At 42.4% G+C, this 21,432-nt stretch overlaps 1 protein-coding gene across 2 annotated transcripts; it reads left to right on the top strand.

Moving 5' to 3' along the window:
• Positions 1–2,844: 2,844 nt before the first annotated feature.
• Positions 2,845–21,305, top strand: PRR13 (proline rich 13). 2 transcript variants are annotated; one of them, XM_083352447.1, is made up of 4 exons: positions 2,845–2,908; positions 13,320–13,359; positions 14,646–15,052; positions 19,025–21,304. In XM_083352447.1, the coding sequence occupies exons 2-4, from the start codon at positions 13,341–13,343 to the stop codon at positions 19,067–19,069; spliced, it is 471 nt and encodes a 156-aa protein (XP_083208573.1). In that variant the 5' UTR covers positions 2,845–2,908; positions 13,320–13,340; the 3' UTR covers positions 19,070–21,304. The 2 variants fall into 2 exon arrangements, with proteins under 2 accessions (XP_083208573.1, XP_083208574.1); XM_083352448.1 differs by lacking the exon at positions 2,845–2,908 and adding an exon at positions 10,661–10,745 and having other exon boundaries at positions 19,025–21,305.
• The last annotated feature ends 127 nt before the right edge of the window (positions 21,306–21,432 follow it).

The following is a 21,432-nucleotide window of genomic DNA, read 5'->3' as shown; positions in this document are numbered from 1 at the left end:
GTGGACAGGATTATGGGGAGGCTGAGCTCCACCACCTGTTTATTGGACCCGTGCCCCTCCTGGCTGGTTTATTCGGCTCGGGAGGGGACACGAGGCTGGTTCCAGGCAGTGATAACTGCTTCTCTGAATGAGGGTAGTTTTCCCGCCGCAAGAAAGCGAAGGTTGGAGACTGTTTTAAACAACTTTCGACCAGTCTCCAACCTTCGCTTTCTTGCGAAGGTTGTTGAGAGTGTGGTGGCGCAGCAGCTCCCTCTGTTCCTGGAGGAAGCTGATTATCTAGACCCGTACCAATCGGGCTTCAGGCCCGGGTACAGCACGGAGACGGCATTGGTCGCACTGGTGAATGATCTCTGGCGGGCTCGGGACAGGGGTTGCTCCTCTGTCCTAGTTCTATTAGACCTCTCAGCGGCTTTTGATACAATCGACCATGGTATCATACTGCGGCGTCTTCGGGGGTTGGGAGTGGGAGGCACCGTTTTACGGTGGTTCTCCTCCTACCTCCTGGGACATTCGCAGTCGGTGTTGGCAGGAGGGCAGAGGTCGGCCTCGAGGCCTCTTGTTTGTGGAGTGCCTCAGGGGTCGGTCCTCTCGCCTCTCCTGTTCAACATCTATATGAAGCCGCTGGGTGAGATCATTCGTGGTTTTGGGGTTGGGTATCATAAATATGCTGATGATACCCAGCTTTTGATCTCCACCCCAAACCACCCCAGTGATGCCCTCTTCGTGATGTCCCGTTGCCTGGAAGCGGTCCGGGTCTGGATGGGGAGGAACAGGCTTCGGCTCAACCCTGACAAGACTGAGTGGCTGTGTGTGCCGGCGTCTCGGGAAATTCAGAATATTCCACCGTTAATTATGGGGGGTGATATTACCCCCCGTAGATAGGGCTCGTAACTTGGGTGTCCTCCTAGATTCACAGCTCTCCTTGGATGATCATATAGGAGCTGTGACTAGGGGGGCCTTCGCTCAGGTTCGCCTGGTGCGTCAGTTGCGGCCCTATCTAGACCGGGATGCCTTGCGCACAGTCACTCATGCACTCGTGACCTTCCGTTTGGACTACTGCAATGCTCTCTACATGGGGCTGCCCTTGAGGACTACTCGGAGGCTCCAGCTGGTGCAGAATGCAGCCGCGCGAGTGGTGGTGGGAGTTTCCCGATACTCCCATGTAACACCTCTACTCCGTGAGCTGCATTGGCTTCCAGTTGTCCTCCGGGTAAGATTCAAGGTGCTGGTTATGACCTATAAAGCCCTAAATGGCATGGGTCCGGGTTACATACGGGAACATCTGCTGCCGGCATCAACTTCCCTTCGTCCAGTGCACTCCCACAGAGAGGGCCTCCTTAGGGTGCCATCGGTGAAAGAGTGTCGACTGGCGGCCCCCAGGGGGAGGGCATTCTCTGTGGGCGCGCCAGACCTGTGGAACCGTTTACCGGTGGAGCTCCGGACGGCTCCTGACCTTCGCTCCTTCCGACATGACCTAAAAACATATTTATTTGAACAAGCCAGCCTGGTCTGATGGGTTTAGGGGTATTTTAACGTTTTGTAATTTATTAAACTGCGCTATTGTATTTAATATTTTTTAATTTTTATATATTGTATTTTATTGTATTGCCCTGTACACCGCCCTGAGTCCTTCGGGAGAAGGGCGTATAAAAGTTAAATTAAATAAATAAATAAAATAAATGGTCCGACCCAGCCAATCAGGCTGTGTATATATATATATATGTATATGTATATGTATATGTATGTGTGTGTGTATATATATGTATGTGTGCGTGTATATAGTATGTGTATACACACACACATGCATAATGTACAAAATATACTATAAAGACATAATAGGAAGCCATATTATCATCAGTATGTATCCTGAAACAGTATGTATAAGGTTGTGGCTTACATTATTTGATTTATATCTGGTCTTCCTTTTACATTTTGTCAACTACTGTATTTAGTTTTAATCAACAGTTGGGTAGAATTAGGTTGTGCCTGATTGCTAGACCTGTTGTTTCTCAAACTTTGCCCTCAGGACTACTTCCGAAGTTTAAAAATTATGGAGAATTCCCAAAGAGTTTTTGTTTGTATGGGTTATATTTATCTATATTTACCATATTAACAGTGAATATTGACGCACACGTAGAATACTGAATAGCATAAAAATAGCAATATTAAACCCTTTAGATAACACAAATAAAAATATTCATGAAAAAGCCCTATAAACGAAGAATAATAATAAGTGGCATTGCTTTAAATTTTTTGCAAAGTTCTTCAATATCTGGCAAGTAGTTTTGGTTTTGTGGACACACACATACCACCCACCCACCCCCGGTATTTTGGGGGGGGGAATCCTCAGGGTTCCTCGGATCCCACTTTTAAGAAACTCTGGCCTATAGAAAAGCATCCCGGAAACGCGGCAGTGACAAACCACCTTACTCAAGAAAACGACACGGACCCCCCCTCTAATGTTTAGAAAAGCCATTAATGCAAGTGAGGCCACAATGGCTCTCGTTTCCCCTCCGGCCATATCCGTCAGTTGGCGTTTGCCGTTTCAAACCTCTGCATTTCATACAGTGTAACTTGTACCCCAAGATTTGAATGGAAATAAAAGGGATGCCTATTCACTGGAAAACTTTAAACCGGACCACAGCTGTTTATAGCAACAGAACTATTAACGATTCTTTCCTTTCGAGGTTCCTTTCTGCAACTCCTGCTCGAAAAGCTAAGAGAGCAGGGCAGGGTGATGGAAACGCGATTTTTGATGGACACCGCTCCCAACCAATGGAAAGTTTGAAAAGGAACGCGTTGAGCCAATGGGACTGAGCAATTTGGAGATGGTGTCAGGTGCAAAGGGATCCAGGAAGTGATAGTTGGAGCAGTTAAGAGAGCGCTGCTGCTGGGAGAGCCGCCGAAGGTAGTTGATTAACTCTTCTTTGGATGGGATTGTTTGGGGTCATCTTCTTTTCTGAAGGAAAATAGGTATTGTTTCCCCTGTGGGTGTGGACATAAGGGACGGCACATTTAGTCATGGTTAGTATAAACCACCTTTTATTTAAGCTACTTGCTGGGTTGAAAGACGTAGATCCATAAAGTAATTGCATGCATGGATTCACTTTGCACCTCTTTGAGAATCCAGGAAGCGCCTTAATTAAAAGGTAGTTGAGACTGAAATGAGTTGGTGTGATTTTACCACCACGTAAATATAACTGGGAACGGATCTTGCACTCTTAAATGGAAATGCAAGTTTCAGGACATCCTTGCCGAGGTTAAGTCCACCTCGGTTCATCTGCTGATCCATTTAGATTTACCCAGTTTAATGGGATTAATGGGAATTGCCACACCCAGAAAATGAGGTGTTGGCAGTCCAGCGCCTTAAGACGTGGACTTCGATTTCCAGAATTCCCCAGCAAAAGTATGCTGGTTGAGGAATTCTTGGAATCGAGGTCCACACATTTTTAAGTTACCAAGGTTGAATAACACAGATTTAAAGCTACGACCCATCTTTAAACTAATGAATACAATCAGTCATCATAGGCAGACTAGTATTTCAGACCATTTAACTAGTAATCCTGGTGATGGGCCTTTATGACTCATGCTGGCTTAGGAATTCTGGAGTTGAAGTCCACAAGTCATAAATGGGCCAAAGTTCCCCATTTTAGTACACGCCTCTTTAAGAATCTATGATACTCTATTATAGATTTTTAAAGAGGCCTGTAGTAAAATCCTAGATGTTAGAAGCAGACTCATTCTTGAGTTTATGTAGCCAAAATGATGTGAAGGAGGAAGAATCTTGGAGAAACCTAAAAGCAGTAAAGTTACAAAAAGTGTTGGGAAGCCCACTCCCACTTTGCTTGAGCATGTTCAGCAAATGCAGGATGCTGGCTGACTGTTGGGGGCTACCGAAAATTGAGAGGAGGATGACATGGAACAGCCTGGGAGTGGGTGGGCACAGCTGGCTGAGTTTTAGCAGGCCTACTATACACTGTCACATGTTGTTTCTAGTTCCTCTTGATGTTTAATGTCAACAGTGTAAAGTACATCCTGTATAGTATAGGAAATCTGCGTTGGGCAAATAAGAGCCTTGGTGGAGCAGTGGGCTAATGCCTCCCTAAGTAACACCAGCTGCCTGCAATTAGTGCAAGTTCACATCCCACCAGGCTCAAGGTTGACTCAGCCTTCCATCCTTCCGAGGTAGGTAAAATGAGGACCCAGATTGTTGGGGGCAATAAGCTGACTTTGTAATAATGCCGCTTGGGGTGTGTGTGAAAGCCCTGATAAGCAGGCTTATACATAGAATGAAGGCTACTGCTAAGCACATTGATTTGTGCTTTAGATTGTAAGCCGCCCTGAGTCTTCGGAGAAGGGCGGGATATAAATGGGATTAAAATAAAATAAAAAAATAAATATGAGAGGGTGGAAAAATCAAGGAGAGGAGATGTTAAAATCACACAGTGAAGGATGTGAGTCTGCAGAATCATAGATTGGAAGAAGCCATAAAGTGCTAGAATCCCAATTAAAGCACCCCTATGAAAGCTGAATAGCCTCTGCTTGAAGACTTCCAATGAAGGACGTCTCCTTAGCCATCTGGGTATTTAGGCCCACTGTCAAACTGTTCTTATTGGTAGATTTTATTTTTCCCATGACATTCAAGCAAAATCTACCTTTCTATAGCTTAATGCAATTGTTTATGAACCTGAATTCTGGACCAATGGAGAATAAGTCTTTATCTTCTGTGAAAACCTTTCAGGTATTTGGTGCTAATATATTCCTTTCTCCTTCATAGGTTTTACTTTCCAATCTCCTAATCATCCTTGTTTCCCTTCTCTGAGCTTGTCTTCTTGTCTGCATCTTTTTAAAAATATAGAACTAGTAGTGTACAGTTACTCCAGGTGGGGTCTGACCAATGAAATTAATTATTTCTTGTATATTTGGGACCTATATTTTTGCCTGAAACTACATTTGCTTTTTTTTTCTAGCCACACAGTAGTTGATTTACAATGAGTTGCCAGTCACTATTCCAAGATTATATATAACCTTCTGCTGTGGACATTATGGCAAAAAGTTTCCTCAGTTCTCATAAAATGGACAGTTTTATATTTTTCCTTACATTAAATAATGTAGTCCAACACGTGTGCAGGTTATGGAAACTGAGACAATGATACTAATTACAATAATAGTCATTTGTGTAGGAAAAATTCTGATTCATTTATTTCTAAAATCCCACATTTCTATCAGATTAACTGTGGGGAAGGAGGAAGAAGTACAGAATTATAGCCTCATTAGTTTAATGATATAGTCTTTGTATTGATTGCCAGGTGACCTCCCTTATGATCTATGAAGTTCAGCTGTATTCTTCACCTCTTGTTTGATTACCTTCTCAATCAGAATAAAGCTGGAAGGGACCTTGGAGGTCTTCTAGCTCAAGCAGGAGATCCTATACATTTCAGACAAGTGACTGTCCAGTCTCTTCTTAAAAACCTCCAGTGATGAAGTACCCACAACAAGCTGTTTCACTGGTTAATTGTCCTCACTGTTAGGAAGTTTCTCCTTAATTCCAGGTTGCTTCTTTCCTCCATAATTTCCATCCATTCCATTTTCATTTGCTCCAGTGTTCTTAGTGTAAGCATGTATGCTAGTTTTGTATAAGCATTTCAGAACTTCCTTAGTTTTGTGGACCTGACCGATCAAAATGTGAGTTTGTTTCTGATCTACAAAGGCTCAACCTCATATTGGAAGACTCAATGTTCGTATCAGCCATAGCAGGAGAAGAAAATATAACTAATACAAATACTTCCTTCAGCACAAAACTGCAGAGTATTATAGCATCCATAAGAAAGAGTTGACTGCTTTGTTCTAGCATATGAAACAGGGATGAGAATAATCTGTAGTTTGGATCCTAGGGTATTCCCAGGTTTTGGGAAATGATTAAAATGTCACAATCTGATGCCTTCTGTTAGTTACATCTTTGTAAAGGGGTGAAAGCTTTGCTGGGTTTGTAAATTCTGAAATACCCAACCAGTAATTCTTGAAATTATCTTTCCAATGCTGCTGAAAGGTGTATGTTGAGGAAGGGACTCTTAAGAATGGCTCAGATAAGAATTACTAACAAATGCAACAACTGTCTGTCCTTGCCACAAGAGATATACTTAGCATTAGTAGCTTTTTCTGTTGCAGGTTCTAGACTTGCCAGTGGAATGCTGGCTGGGGATTTCTGGGAGTTGAAGTCCACAAGCCTTAAAGTTGCCAAGTTTTGCTAGCCTTGCTCTAGAATATAAAATAACCTAGTGTTAAGTTGAGGCTGGTCTCCTCCCCGTTACAGAGAGGAGGGAGCTTAAAACGCTTATTTTTACAACAACCCTTAGAGACTTTAAAAAACATAGTGCTTGTTTGTAATTAGGATTATGATATCTAGGCTGCAAAAATCCAGATGATCACACTAGACACCAGCAAAGAGCTTTTGCCATCTGGATTTTTTTTCCAGCCCTCTTTCTTTAATTATATACAGGTAGACCTCAACTTACAACCATTCATTTCATTCATTTAGTGACCATTCACAGTTTCAATGGCACTGGAAAAAGTGACTTATGACGAGTTTCCACACTGAAAACCGTTGTAGCATCCCCGTGGTCACGTGATCAACGTACGGGCACTTTGCAACTGGCCTGTATTTATGACAGTTTGCACTGTCCCAGGATCATGTGACCACCATTTTTAAGCTTCCTTATCTGGCTTCCAAAAAGCAAGAGTTAGTGGGGTAAAGCGAGATTTGCTTAACAGCCACAGTGATTTGCTTATCAACTGCGGCAAAAGTGTTGTACAACGAGGTGTGACTCACTTAACAAACTGCCTTACTTAGCAACAGAAATTTTGGGCTCCATTGTGGCCTTGAGGCCTACCTGTATGAATGTTTGTGAGTGTTTAGAACTACAAAATGGGGCTTGGTCTATCTCTGGCTATTTGAAGAACTTACTTTCTTTCCCCTGTTATTTCTGTCTGTCCAGTAAGATCTGACCCGAGTGGGCATATCTGTTTATTATTAATCAAATGTACATGACTGCCCATCTCATGGAAAATGACTCTGGGCAGTGTACAACAATCTCACAAGATAAAACAGCCATTACCTAAAATCATTAGAGGTTTTTTTTTAAAAAATTCCATTTATATCCCGCCCTTCTCCGAAGACTCAGGGCGGCTTACAAGCTTAGCAGTAGCCTTCATTCTATGTATATGCCTGCTTGTTAGGGCTTTCACACACACCCCAAGCGGCATTATTACAAAGTCAGCTTAATTGCCCCCAACAATCTGGGTCCTTTTGTGCTTTCCTTGTGTCTTTCCATTCTGAAACTGCAAGAGTGGAGTGTAATGGTATGTGAGAATGACCTTGGGGATAGTGGATTGTAATGTAAAGGGAACCTTTTCCCCTTCCTCTCCATCTTTGTGTGTGTGTGTGTGTGTGTGTGTGTGTGTTTATTTTATTTTATTTATTTTAATTCCATTTATATCCCGCCCTTCTCCGAAGACTCAGGGCGGCTTACAAGCTTAGCAGTAGCCTTCATTCTATGTATATGCCTGCTTATTAGGGCTTTCACACACCCCCAAGCGGCATTATTACAAAGTCAGCTTATTGCCCCCAACAATCTGGGCCCTCATTTTACCTACCTCAGAAGGATGGAAGGCTGAGTCAACCTTGAGCCTGGTGGGACGCGAACCTGCACTAATTGCAGGCAGCTGGTGTTACTTAAGGAGGCATCAGCCCACTGCTCCATTATTAAGGAACATTTAAGAACTACAAAAGTAGAAGTAAACAAGAAAAGGAAAACTAACAATCAGAAGGACATCACTAATTGGCCAACTCGCACGCTCCCTCATCCCCCCGGGGTCCTGAGATCCCATCCTTAAAACAGCGTCCTGTGATGGAATCCTGGCAATCTCTTTTCTCTGTCATGGGCCTTATCCCCAACCCTTTCATCCTTTGAGCCTTGAACATCATGTGCTAGATTAGGAAATACTTGTAGATGCTGCTGGGTTTTTTTATATTATTATTATTATTAGTTTGATATTCACCAAGTTTTTGCTTTCTTATGGCTTTTGTTATTGTCAGTTTGGAAAATGAGCGTGGCTGCAGCCATTTTCCCTACTCATTTTTGGTTGACATGTAGCACGGAGGGAAGGGGGGGGTGTTACTAGGTGCTTTGCTAGACTAAACAGATTTTCTCCCGTGGGAACCAAGGTCATTGGCTGCTCCTGGAACTACAGGCTGGGCGTTTCATGAAAAGCCCGCCAAGATGATGTATTGGGATATGTAGTAGCTTGTCTAGCAAAATCGTCCCTATACATTGCTTGACGTCACGTGATGTTGTGAGTTTGACATGTCTGCTTTAGAAGATAGGCTCAACATCAAGAAGGTTCTTGACAGATTTGACATCGGACCATATCCAACAAGATACATTTCAACGGTGAGAAAAATAAGGTCCTGCACTTAGGCAGGAAAAGCCAAATGCATAAGTATAGAATAGGTGGTACCTGGATCAACAACAGTAACTGTGAGAGGGATCTATGAGTCCTAGTGGACCATTATGTAAATATGAAACAGCTGCAGCTGCCAAAAAATAAGTCCAATGCAGCCCAAGAGTGCAACCAGAGAAGAATAGCATCAACATGAGGAGTGATAGTACTGCTTTACACCATGCTGGTGAGACTACACTTGGACTACTGCATCCAGTTCTTATCACCACAATACAAAAAAGATGTTGAGAATCTGGAAAGTGTGTAGAGAAGAGCAACAAAGATGATAAAGGGTCATATGACAAATGGTTGAGGGAACCTAGGTATGTCTACCCCAGGGGTAGGCAACCTTGGCTCTTTTATGACTTGTGGACTTCAACTCCCAGAATTCCTTAGCCAGCCATGCTGAAGGGAAAGGGAGAGGTTTCTAAGCTGAGCCATGCTGGCTCAGGAATTCTGGGAGTTGCAGTCCACGAGTCATAAATGAGCCAAGGTTGCCTACCCCTGGTCTAGCCTATCAAAGAGCAGGATTAGAGGGGACATAATAACTGCCTCCCAATACTTGAGGGGCTGTTTCAAGAAAGAGGGGATTGACTTATTCTGTAGGGTGCCAGAGAGGAGGACAAGAAATAATGGAAGCTTGTTAAAGAGAGATCCAACTTAGAAGTAAAGAGAAATTTTCTGATGGAGCAATTAATAATAGCTTGCCTCCTGGAACTGTGGGTGCTCCATCACTGAAGGTTTTCAAAAATAGATTGGACAACCATTTGACTGGGATGATATAGGCTTCTGCCTTGAGCAGGGGGTTGGACTGGTAGACCTCTGAGGTCCCTCCAGCCCCTATGAATCTATAATTTTAGGTTTCTATGATTCTATGAATATTTTTATGCCATCAAGAGTTGTGATGAGAAAGGTGGCTTATAGATGTGATTAATAAGCATTTCAGATCCAAATCAAACCTAAAAGCTTACAGTGTCTTAGACAGAGCCTTCAGTTCAGAACAAGCATGAGCATATTAGCTAAAATAAAATAAGTTTGTATATTAGGCATTTCCCTTGTTAACATCCTGCCTTAAAGAAGCCTATCTTCTCATTCTCTCCACATACTTGTTGCATCATGAAGGGATACTATTAGTTTTCATAATGGTGGAAGAGCTATTGAGATGATGTAAAGCCTTTTTTCACCAGTATAGATTTGCTCCTTCCTTAGCTGCAAATAATTATTTACCTGACCTGCAGCATTTGGGGGTTTGTGCACATAGTGCACGGGTGTCAAACTCGCCACGTCACGTGATGTGTCGCAAAATATTGCAACTTTTTTTGCATTGCTGTAGCTGGGGTGGGCCCGGCCTCCGTATGATGCAACCAGCCCACAGGCGGGCAATTTGATACCCCTGACAAAGTCCTTCAGAGCTCAAATGTCTGCAATAGAAGCAGTGCAAATGTTCATGGAGAAGAAATATATCCCTTAACAATGACCATTTCAGGGTGGATAGTCTATATTTCAATGCAAAGATTGCTAGTGAGGGAATCTTCCGGCCTGTGAGAATGAGGATGTGCAAGAATGGCATTTGCAGTCAGTTCATCCCTATAGCAAGGAGGATCATTGCAGATGGAGACTGCAGCCAAGAAATTAAAAGACCCTTGCTTCTGGGGAGGAAAGCCATGGCAAATCTAGACAGCACACTAAAAAGCAGAGACATCACCCTGCCAACAAAAGTGCGTATAGTCAAGGCTATGGTCTTCCGAGTTGCAATGTATGGCTGTGAAAGTTGGACCATAAGAAAGGCTGAGCGCCAAAGAATTGAGGCCTTTGAACTATGGTGCTGGAGAAGACTCCTGCGAGTCCCTTGGACTGCAAGGCGATCAAACCGGTCAGTCCTAGAGGAGATCAACCCTGACTGCTCTTTAGAAGGCCAGATCCTGAAGTTGAAACTCAAATACTTTTGCCACCTAATGAGAAGGAAGGACTCACTGGAAAAGAGCCTAATGCTGGGAAAGGCTGAGGGCAAGAGAAGAAGGGGACGACAGAGAATGAGGTGGCTGGATGGAGTCACTGAAGCAGTAGGCGTGAGCCTAAATGGACTCCAGAAGATGGTAGAGGACAGGAAGGCCTGGAGGAACGTTGTCCATAGGGTCACGATGGGTTGGAGACGACTTCGAACTAACAACAACTGCATATGAAGCAAATAGTAATGGAAGATGTAAATATATTTGGCAGGAAAATTGTTAACCTCTTTGGATTCAGTAAGTGAAAAAGTTTGGGGCTTTTATGCTGCTTCAGTCTAATGCAGAGTAATTTATGTAGCTTTCTTGGCCAGGTTTCAGTCATGTATACTTTTAGTTTAATTGCATTGATAAAATTGATTTGCTTTGATGGAGATGTATTGGTCGATGCATGTTCCCATCATTTGGACTTGGAACATTAAGACCTTAAAACTGGAGGATGCTAATTCTATTTTGTCCTTTTAAATGTTGTTGAGTGTATACATGGATGGGATTAGAAATAAAAGCTACAATATTTACTCTGGAATTGTTAAAAGAAGGTAGCATTTTGTATTGAAATCATTTCAGGGATACCTTAAGGACTTCATGGCCAAAAGGAATTCTAAACATTGAAATAATGTATTTCTTGCCCTCAATGTACAGTCCAATATTAAATGTTTTAATCTCATTTAGATGACACACCAGTGTTAGGATTTCTAACATGGTTTTTTTTAAAAAGAAAAGGGAAAGAAAACAAAAGTCTGTAGATATGCTAACAGGGACTATAAGAAATAATGTTTCACGGCCCCCTGAGATGAAAAAGGATGTGGGTGAGGGAAAAAAAACAAAAGGTAATAGTTCCTGCTCAGGGAAAGATATGATATAATGTGTTTAGGAAGAAAAAAATGGTAACAAACATATAGTCAAAGAATAAGGAATGGATTAAAAAGAGGAGAGAAAATCTAGAGTATTTGTATAGAAATAAAAGTAGATGAAAATGGCCAAGGAAGGAACCTTTAGCAAAGGCAGTGAAATTAAAAATCAAAAAGTACTGAACTTATTTTATTTAAGTAATTATTTTATATCTGGCCTTTCATTCACCAAGTCAATGTATAATCTTCAGTGGTTCTTCCTTCTCTTTTTTCCGCACAATAATAATTCTGTGGGAAGGTTGAGAGAGACCCTAATTAAATATAGTGAGGGGGGGATGTTGGATGATGTCTTTTAAAAATAAGTTTGGGAATGATAGTGAGATGTCAAAAAGCGGAATTGAAATGTACACTGTAAATGTTTGGGTTTGAGGAAAAAGTTACTTTAAACAAATCTTGGTGCTGTGAATTTGTTGAACAAGGCTGCAGGTGTAGATGGTGTAAATAGAAAAATGTTCAGATATGAAATTGTGTGTATGGAACGGCTTGTGCACGTAATTTAAAATGTCGATGTAGGATGCCATAATTGTTCTCCTATACTAAACAGTAGGAAAGAAGAGTGTATTCAGTAAGCAGAGTTTAATCAATGTGCTTGGCAGAAAAGGGTTCAAGAGGTAACGATGAACAAAGTGTGGGAAGCGTTCTGCAACATTATGCCAGAAAGTTTGCAGACTTTCTGATTGTGAGACATAAAGTTTATTACATGTTTTTGTTTTGGTTCAGAGAAAACATACTAAAATGAGTAGACTTGACTTGAATTAGGGAATACACAAAAATGGTTGAAAATGGAATATGGATTGGAAAGTGACTGGGTCTGACTGAAAATGGAGTGAATAATTGCCAGTTACACGTAATTGGCAAACCCGAGAGCAAGTGCATGAATGCATATATCTTGGTGGAATCTTGCCAAAGATGGGAAAATGTCAGAGGGGGAGGCTAGAACTGCTTAACAACTGCAGCAATTTGCTTAACAAACATGGCTAAAAAAGAAGATAATAAATCGGGCATGGCTTAACAGCCGCCTTACTTAGCATCCGAGGACTGCCTGTATATTAAGGTAAGTGTGAAAACTGAGAAAGTTATGGCTGAAGAAGAGAGGTCAAAGTTTAAAGAGCAAAAGCCAATATGATGCATGTACTTAGTGGTTTCAAGGACAGAAAAGGAGAAAAGGCTATATAATGAGCAGTGTTTGTAAACTATGTTTAGCTTGCTTTATTTTTTTTGTTACCTCCTGTCTTTAATTTCTTTCGTTCACTGCGACTTCATATTTTTCTGCATTTTGCATAACATGATTTATCTCAGAAGGGAATAAAACACGGGTAGCTTTGAGTTTCTCAAAATTCAAAGTGTTTCATTTTATTTATAATTCTTCAAACCTATTGAGAGTTTGCTATGAAGCATGAATATTAAAAAACTTCATCTCATTTTTTAAAAAACAGCTTTCTTGTATTTGGGTGCATCTTCTATCCCGCTGTTAAGGATATTGTTTAAATTGGTATGAGTAAGAACTACAAATACTAAAAAAAATAATAATGAAAAAGTAAGTCAAAGAATCCTGAAATTCACACTGTGCTGTTTTCCCAAATTACTCTTTCCCATTCGATTCTTGATTAGTAGTACTTGCTGCATTTATACATCATGTATTTGTACTGGGGGGGTGGGGTGAATCAACTGCAATTGTTTATAACTCGTGATTTATGGTTTGACTTTATAAATGGAACAGGTTGCTATAATTTGTTCAAAACCATGATGAAAACAAACGTGTGTATCTAAAATATCTGCCGCATGCAACCTAACCCTAGAGAAGGGTTGAGTGTCTTTTCACCTGAGCTGGTTTGTGCAGTACTGATGGCCTTCTGATTTTACATTGTTGGTCTTACTTGTGTCTTCTCCCCTTAATTGGCAGATTGTTCTCTTGTGAAGGACCATGTGGGATCCCAATGCAGGTAAAAAGGGAAGGAGATTTAATGGGATTTTGCTAGGATACTTCTCTAAAAGCACATTTTGAGTACAGAATGTCATTGCCTATTAAATCTCTCTGGGCAAGTAGTTGGCCTCGTGACTGGAGGCTTTAATGGAGACCAGCATTTGGCAGTTACCCATAAAGGTTTGGAACGCAAGCTCTTTGCGGAATTAATACATTTGTTGCCATGGTCTCTCTCTCTCTCTCTCTCTCTCTCTCTCTCTCTCTCTCTCTCTCTCTCTCTCTCTCTCTCTCTCTCTCTCTCTCTCTCTCCCTCCCTCCCTCCCTCCCTCCCTCCCTCCCCCTCTCCCTCTCCCTCTCCCTTTCTCTCTCTCCCCCTCCTCCCCCCAATCTCTGTAATATCTTAAATGCCATTTTGTTGATGTCTCCTACATTGGCAATGTAACAGCATTAGCACACTGGTGGCAAAAGTCTTGCAAATTTCCTGTGGGAAGGAAATCTGTCCAGAAGCAACTTGCAGGCATTTATGGCCGGTGGCAATTAACTTCAGCCAGCCCACTTCCTGCAACCGAATTAGTCTGTCTCCAGTAATTTGTGGAAGAACTTCCTGTGTGTTTTCCTTACCGCTGCACGCCAGATACTCTTCTCTACATTGTCTGAGTGCTTTGTTCGCTCACCATTAGCTCATTTGGATTTTTTTTCCTTTTAAGAGACATGCTTAAGGTTGAAATGCACAAACACAGAGGAATCCTTTGTCCATGGTCTCTCAAGCTTGCACCCTGAATTTGCCCCAAGAGTTTGGAACCTGAGATAACCTCATTTGCTAACGGTGACTTGCTTTCAGATGCGGTTATATTTGGATAAATTCTATTTGTGAAAAACACCCAAACCAAAGCATCTTTACGATGTCGCTCAAAGAGCAAAAGTGTTTGCAGTTACCGTTGGGTGAGAAACTGCTGGACTGAGAGGTTTTATGCTCACCACTGAGCCCACTGTAAAAATTGTGGGAAAATAGGAGCTGGTGCTATTTGCAGCCATCACGAGTTGAGGGCGATACTAGCCTTTTCCCAGTCTGCTCTTAATCCCAACGTATTGGGGTTTCCCCACAGTGTTCAGATGATGTCATGGGATAGACCAGTTTGAGATTAGCAGCAGGTAGATGTAGCAGCTTAGGAAGGAACTGAGCTTTGTCTTGAATATTTGTTTTTCCAAAGCTACAAAATGCATTCTACAAAGATAGTAGCTGCTACAGCTGGATTTGTTTCGCCAAGCAGCAGATCTATTGTTTCTTCTTACCTTCCATTTTAGGGCAGCCAGGTGCCTTCCCTGGAGCAGCCCATCCTTCCAACCCTTCTTACCCAGGTGGCTTCAATCCCGCATACCCACCTCCGGTGAACCCTGCATTCCCTCCGGCGCCTATGCCTGCTGGCCCCTGCCCTGTTCCCCCAATAGGGATCCCAGGGCAACCGGCCTATCTGCCAGGCCATCCTATTCAGCCCCCATATCCTGGCCATCAGCCTATCCTGCCTGGTGGTCCTTTGCCTCCGCCTGTTCCTGGGATGCCCGGAGGAATAGGAGTCAATCCTTTGCTGCCCGGGGCTGCTGCTGTGGGCACCTGTGTGATGGACAAGAAAGCTGCTAAAAAGATGAGGAAGAAGATGAAGAAGGCACACAAGGTGCACAAACCACACAAGCACCACAAGGAGCATGGAAAGGTCAGTAGAAGAGTGGGATGGCGGACCTAGGCTCTACAGGTAGTACTCAACTGAGCCCGAATTTTCTGTTGTTAAGCGAGACAGTTGTTGAGTGAGCTTTGCCCCCATTTTAATGACCTTTCTTGCCGCAGTTGTTAAGTGAATGGTGGCAGTTATGTTAGTAACACAGCTGTGAAGCGAATCTGGCTCCCCCATTGACTTTGCTTGTCAGAAGGTTGCCAAAGGTGGATCACATGACCTCGGGACACTGCAAGCGTCATAAATACGAACCAGTTGCCAAGCGTCTGAATATTGATCACGTGACCACGGGGATGCCGCACAGGTCGTCAGTGTGAAAAACGATCCTGTCACTGTTTTCAGTGCCGTTGTAACTTCGAACGGTCACTAAATGAATTGTCGTGGACTCTCTATGTTAGGAATTGTGATTTATTTCCAACTGCTGCCAGAGAATGTTTTTGTCATGAATCAAGGGTCATTGCATCTTCCCTTTTCTGAAAAATCACAAAGGCTATTTGATTGGGATCCATATTTAGAATCTAGGATTAGCTCCTTGGCTCCTCATTTTTTGTTGCTGTTGTTGTCGTCGCTGGTGGTGGTGGTGGAGGAGGAGGAGGAGGAGGAGGAGGAGGAGGAGGAGGAGGAGGAAGGGGAGGAGGAAGAACAGAGGAACATGTTGTTTTGGGGATAGGGAGAGGGGAAGCTCTGCTCAATGAGGTTTGATTCCCAATGCACACTGTAGCCAGGCATGAAGGAACAGCTTCAGAAATAGTCAATGTACCAATTAGCACAGAAGTGACAATTTGAAACAGAGCCGGCTTTTGTTGTCCTGGCTGTGTTCCAAACAACTGATCAACACCATTGGTGTTGGCTGAAGAGAGAGCTCCACGTGCAGTTGTCGGCATTTGGATTGGGAAGGGCAGCTATTCATGCCTTACTGCTTGATGTCTCTTGTTTCCCATCTAATAACCAGAGAGACATGCTTAGGGCAATCTTGAAAAGCCCACATTGGTTTTACTCGCTGTCGACCACCCTTTCCCCCCCCCCCAGCACACTTCTACAATCAAAGGACTACAGTTTTGCTTTTTGGAAAAAAAATTAAATGTCATACAATTAGGTTCACTCATCAGATCCACAGAGCCAGGATGGAATGCAAATACATCTTCTAAAATTCTCTCTTTTTTTAAAAAAAAATACTTTCCGGGTTGGTCTGCCCTATAAAACTAGAAAAGGAATAAAACTAGAAGAAAAAAAATCAAAACAATTACGTTATTTATTAACAATTAGCAGAAAAGACACCTAGGATGAATTATCTGGCTAAAAACAATGAATGATCTGATCAGACCTAGATAAGAACTCAGATTTGAGCCTACACCTTAGAGATAACAATAGAGAAACACCTGTACTTTTTTCTGCTCTTACGGCGTACATAAATTGCTATCCGACAGCCCTGTTTAAAGTCACCCAGATTTTTTTTAAAAAAGAGAGTGATGGGCTTGGACATTATTTGCTGGGCCTCTGTGAAAAACGTTTGAGATAAACGGAGGATCAAATTGCTCAGATTTGCTTGGAGTTTGCCAGCAGCTGGGCATCTCCTAGTGAGATTATTGAAATCTTGTCTAATTTAAGGTTACCTGGGAGGAGTTTGAGCTTGTTAATCTTAAGGAAGTTGTTAGAGTTGTTTGCGATGTTAGTCCTGCCATCAGTGATTTGGATCATCCCTTTGCTGGCTGGTGAATGTCACCAGAGAGGTACCAAAAGGCTGGACCAGGGCAGTATTCGGTGCATCCTTGAAAGGAGCGCTTCTGTCTGCTTTGGAGGAGCTGATGGTGCACTTCCTCCCCAAGAAGCCATTGCTTGACCCACCATATTATCATCCAGTCTCCCAATTTTTTTTGTAGGGGGGAGGAGGAGGCATTGTTCTGTAGAGCTGTCTTTGCAAGGGGAAGATAACTAATCAGTGATAGAGAAGAGTGGAGATGCTATATCCTAGGGCTGTGGTGGCGAACCTATGGCACGCGTGCCACAGGTGGCACGCAGAGCCCTCTGTGCATGCGCGCTGTCGCCCCAGTGCTAGGCCTTCAGCTGGGTTTTATAAAACCTTTTCACTTTAGGCCTCCACTGCCATGTGCAAAAAAAAAAGTTCAATCAATCAATTTCAACTTCTCACGGGAAAAAAAAATCTTGCAAATTTGGAATTGAATGATTGAACTTTTTAGTCCCACCCAGTCTGCCATTACCACCACAGCCACGCCCATCCAATGGGCCACACCCACCCAATGGGCCACGCCCACCTGGCACCCGATGATAAGAAGTGGTTTTTGGGTTGCAGTTTGGGCACTTGGTTAGACTGGGTAGATCCAAGAACATCAACAAGTAAGCTGCATGTCTGATTTTTCAAGGGCCCCCAGATTCAGAACAGATGGAGAGCATTGCTCAACTAGGCTTATCAATCATCCACCAGCAGTACTTCCATCTTGTCAGGATTAAACCTCTATCAATTTATCTTAGGCACTGATTTAGGACAGCCGCTGCAATTTGTACCTACTCTAGATTAGATGCAAAGAAGAAAAAAGTTGGATATTACGTTCATATTGATAATACCTAAGGTTGCATCCCTGCATCACATCCCTTTGTTTATTTCTGCAGATGGAAATGGTTTGGCTTATAGATCTCTAGTAAAGTTGTGGGGGGGGAAATGAAGATAAATGATATGAAATATACGTAGGACTGACAGAAGAGATTTTGTGGGACAAAAAAAAAGAAGCAAGGAATAGACACAATCCAGAGTATATGTGAAATAGGCTTCACCATCACCAAACGGTTCCATGATACTTTGCTTCTTTTACCACTGTGAAACTCTGCTTTATTCTTTTGCCATTCTGTTAAGCTGTCCAGAAATCATATTGTTGGATGGCCGTAGAAATAATTGAATTCAGTTCCACCAGTACGACTGAGACTTTGCAAAATAGCTTCCTACTCTATTCAGCATTAATGTGACTTTCAGAATTGACTAGGAATTAATGGGATTTTTTTTTAAAAAAAAATATATTTTAGATTTTTTATTTTTTATAAACTCAAGCTGGCAAACATGCCTTATACTTCTCCCCCCTCCTTCAGCCCAATCTGTGAGTTGGGATGAAGGGAGTGACCAGCCCAAAGTCACCCGACCAGCTTTTATGCCTAAGGCAGGATTACGGCTCATTGCAGTCTCCTGGTTTCTAGCTTGGTGCCTTAACCACTAAATGAAACTTTTTAGATTTTTTTTTTCCCCTTGCAACCTTTGCTTGTCAAATACAACCCTACTAATGCATAAAGAGTGAGCTGTTGATGTTCAAATGCTCATCCTCAGATATCTAGAATGTGGTGGTCATTAGAAGGGAGAAATGTTATATAAAACAACAAACCTGTGCATATGAAAATTATTTTAGCTGTTCTGTGTCATAATTCGGGTGAGATTCAAGGTGCTGGTGATGACCTATAAAGCCCTAAATGGCTTGGGTCTGGGATATTTGAGGGAACACCTGCTGCCAGCATCAAGTTCCCTTCATCCAGTGCGCTCCCACAGGGAGGGTCTCCTCAGGGTGCCGCCGGGTAACACCCAGGGGTAGGGCCTTCTCAGTGGGTGCGCCTGCCCTGTGGAACCAGCTGCCTGCGGAGCTTAGGACTGCCCCCAACCTCCGTTCATTCCGCCGGGACCTGAAGACCTGGCTCTTCGAGCTCTCTGGCCCAGGCTGAGAATATTTTTAATTTTAATTTTAACTGGGTTTTAATTTTCTCAGGGTTCTATTTAATCTCTTTTAATTTGTTTTAACGTTTGTATTGACTGTTTTTTAAATGCCCTGTAAATCCCCCTGAGTCCTTCAGGAAAGGGCGGTATATAAATCTAAATAAAATAAATAAATAAATAAATAAATAAATAAATAATTATCCATGCTTCACAATCGAAAACTGCCTCTCTTTTTTTTCTTCCAGCATTCCTCCTCCTCCTCCTCCTCCTCCTCCAGCAGCAGTGACTGACTGAGGTGTCTCCCTACTTTCCAGCTGCATCCCTTTTCCACCATGGCTGATCCTTACACTGCTCTTCCTGCATCCAGAAAAAGTCCACTAGAGTGGTCACTAGATAAAAATGACATCTGCTTGCTTTTTGTCTGATCTCCAAGATGACCGGATCTCCATAGGAGTGCTGCTGCTGATTAACCAGCCTGTTGTGATCAACTGCTTGGGAGGCTAGGCCACTATTGGGCTCCAAAACAGTATATCTGCACCTCTTGACAATTGTGATTACATTTCTGCAGCCAATCAAATCATCTCCTGGCACTCTGAATGTTATATTGGGAACCAATCAAATGATTATTTTAAGGTTGGTTGGGAGGTCCAGATCCACCCAAGTGCTTTTAAAAATTATCATTCACCAAAGTAGTTTTTGAATGTTCATCTGGTGCCTGGAAAAAGGACAAAAAAAGGAGAGATTGCTCAATATTATAACTGCATTTGAAAAGTGTTTGCTTATTTAATATAAACTACAATAAATCACTTTTTTAAAAAAAAATCATAAAATGTGCTGAATCAGGGATAGTGGCATAACTGTATGCATGCAGAAATTTATTATGAGATTTCCTTCTCTCTGTCACTCGGAAATACACATATGTTCATGTATTTATGGCATATTTTAGAAAACAAAAATTGTCTAGCATACAAACCTTTTGGTGGCTCATGGGATGCTTCACTGAAACACTTTGTTCATGGCTGCAATCTTAGTTTGCCTGAAGTTTGTGTTTAGTTTGTGATAGCAGCAGTGGTGGGATTTAGCTGGTTGGCACCACTTCGGCAGAACTGGTAGCTCGAATGGACTTCCGGAAGCGACATCCACAGAGAGAACCGGTTGTTCACGTATTTGAATCCCACCACTGGATAGCAGTATCTTAGTAAATTGCTCCAGGGTTTTGAATGATCGTACTACATACATATTGCATAATATGTTCCAAATTTCTGTATTTGGAAGGATTTTCTCCTCAGTTCAACACTGCCGATGCCCCGTTTAAACTGGCTGCTTATATAATACCTAGGTGTGTTTCTAAAATAAAAGGAGAAGATTGCAGTTAGCCAGTTTTTAAAGAGGAGCAACCACAACCACATCCTTATCCAGCCTGGCACCACTTGAGATCTGCATGGGGCTTCCAGTAACCTTGGATGGGGATTCAAAAGCCCCTCCAGAAGTACCCACCAAAATGTAGCATTTAATGGGACAGAAAAAGAACATAAAATATTTTGGGAGTAACTTTAGTAATTGTGTTAATAATCAGGTTTAAGTAAAGGAATTAGTATGCAAATTAAATCTGTTTTTATTGTGTACATTCCAGCTCAGTTTGCATCTTGTAATGCATGTCAGTTAAAGACTAAACAAAAATTTCACAACTATCATTCCTGAAAATTGTGCACCCCTAAGTTGCATAATGCCCGCAGGGTTGAACTGAAAGTATCATGTCTTGTTAGAAATGTTGTATTCTGTTTCATAGGTTCTTTTTCTGGCCAGTGACAATAATTACAAGTCTGATTTTTGCTTATCCCAAATTTGTTCCAAATTTGCTTCTCCCTTGATAAAAGATTTTGGCCTTAATGCTCGGCCTCAATTGTAGTGTGTTACTTTATATGTACAAAATAAAACTCCAGGAAAGAATCAAAATCAAATTAGTGTTCGTAAAATGTATCTTAACAAATGATCTTCTGTTCTTGGCGAAGTTCATGTCAATGCCCTTTTGGCATTACCTTCCAGAATGCAATTAAACCAAGAAATATGGATTGTGTGAAGTGAGAATAAAGCTGGAAGGGACCACGGAGGTCTTCTAGTCCAACCCCCTGCTCAAGCAGGAGACCCTATACCAGGGATCAGCAACCTGAAACAGTGAAAGAGCCACTCGGAACCAGTTCCCTCACAAAAGGAAAAACTGGGAGCCGCAAAAAATTTGTGCACATGCGCGCATGCGCAGAACAGGGTTTGACTGAAGAGTGGAGCCAAGGCAAGATATGCACCTACCCTGCATATTTGAATTGATTGGTTGAACTTTTTTAGTCCCACTTTTTTGGGGGGGACTGCACATGGCAGAGGACTGGGAGCCGCAGGAGTCAGCTGAAAGAGCCGCATGCGGCTCCAGAGCCACGGGTTGCAGACCTGTGCCCTATACCATTTCACACAGGTTGCTGTCCAGTCTCTTCTTATAAGCCCAGTGATGAAGCGCCCACGACTTCTGGAGGCAAGCTGTTCCACTGGTTAATTGTCCTCACTGTTAGGACATTTCTCCTTAATTCCAGGTTGCTTCTCTCCTTGATTAGTTTCCATCCATTGCTTCTTGGCCTGCCTTTAGGTGACTACTGCTAGCTCA

Source organism: Vipera ursinii (genome assembly GCF_947247035.1).
Source record: "Vipera ursinii genome assembly, chromosome: 2".
Classification (NCBI taxonomy): Eukaryota; Metazoa; Chordata; class Lepidosauria; order Squamata; family Viperidae; genus Vipera; species Vipera ursinii.
This window is presented reverse-complemented; position numbering and strand designations above follow the sequence as displayed.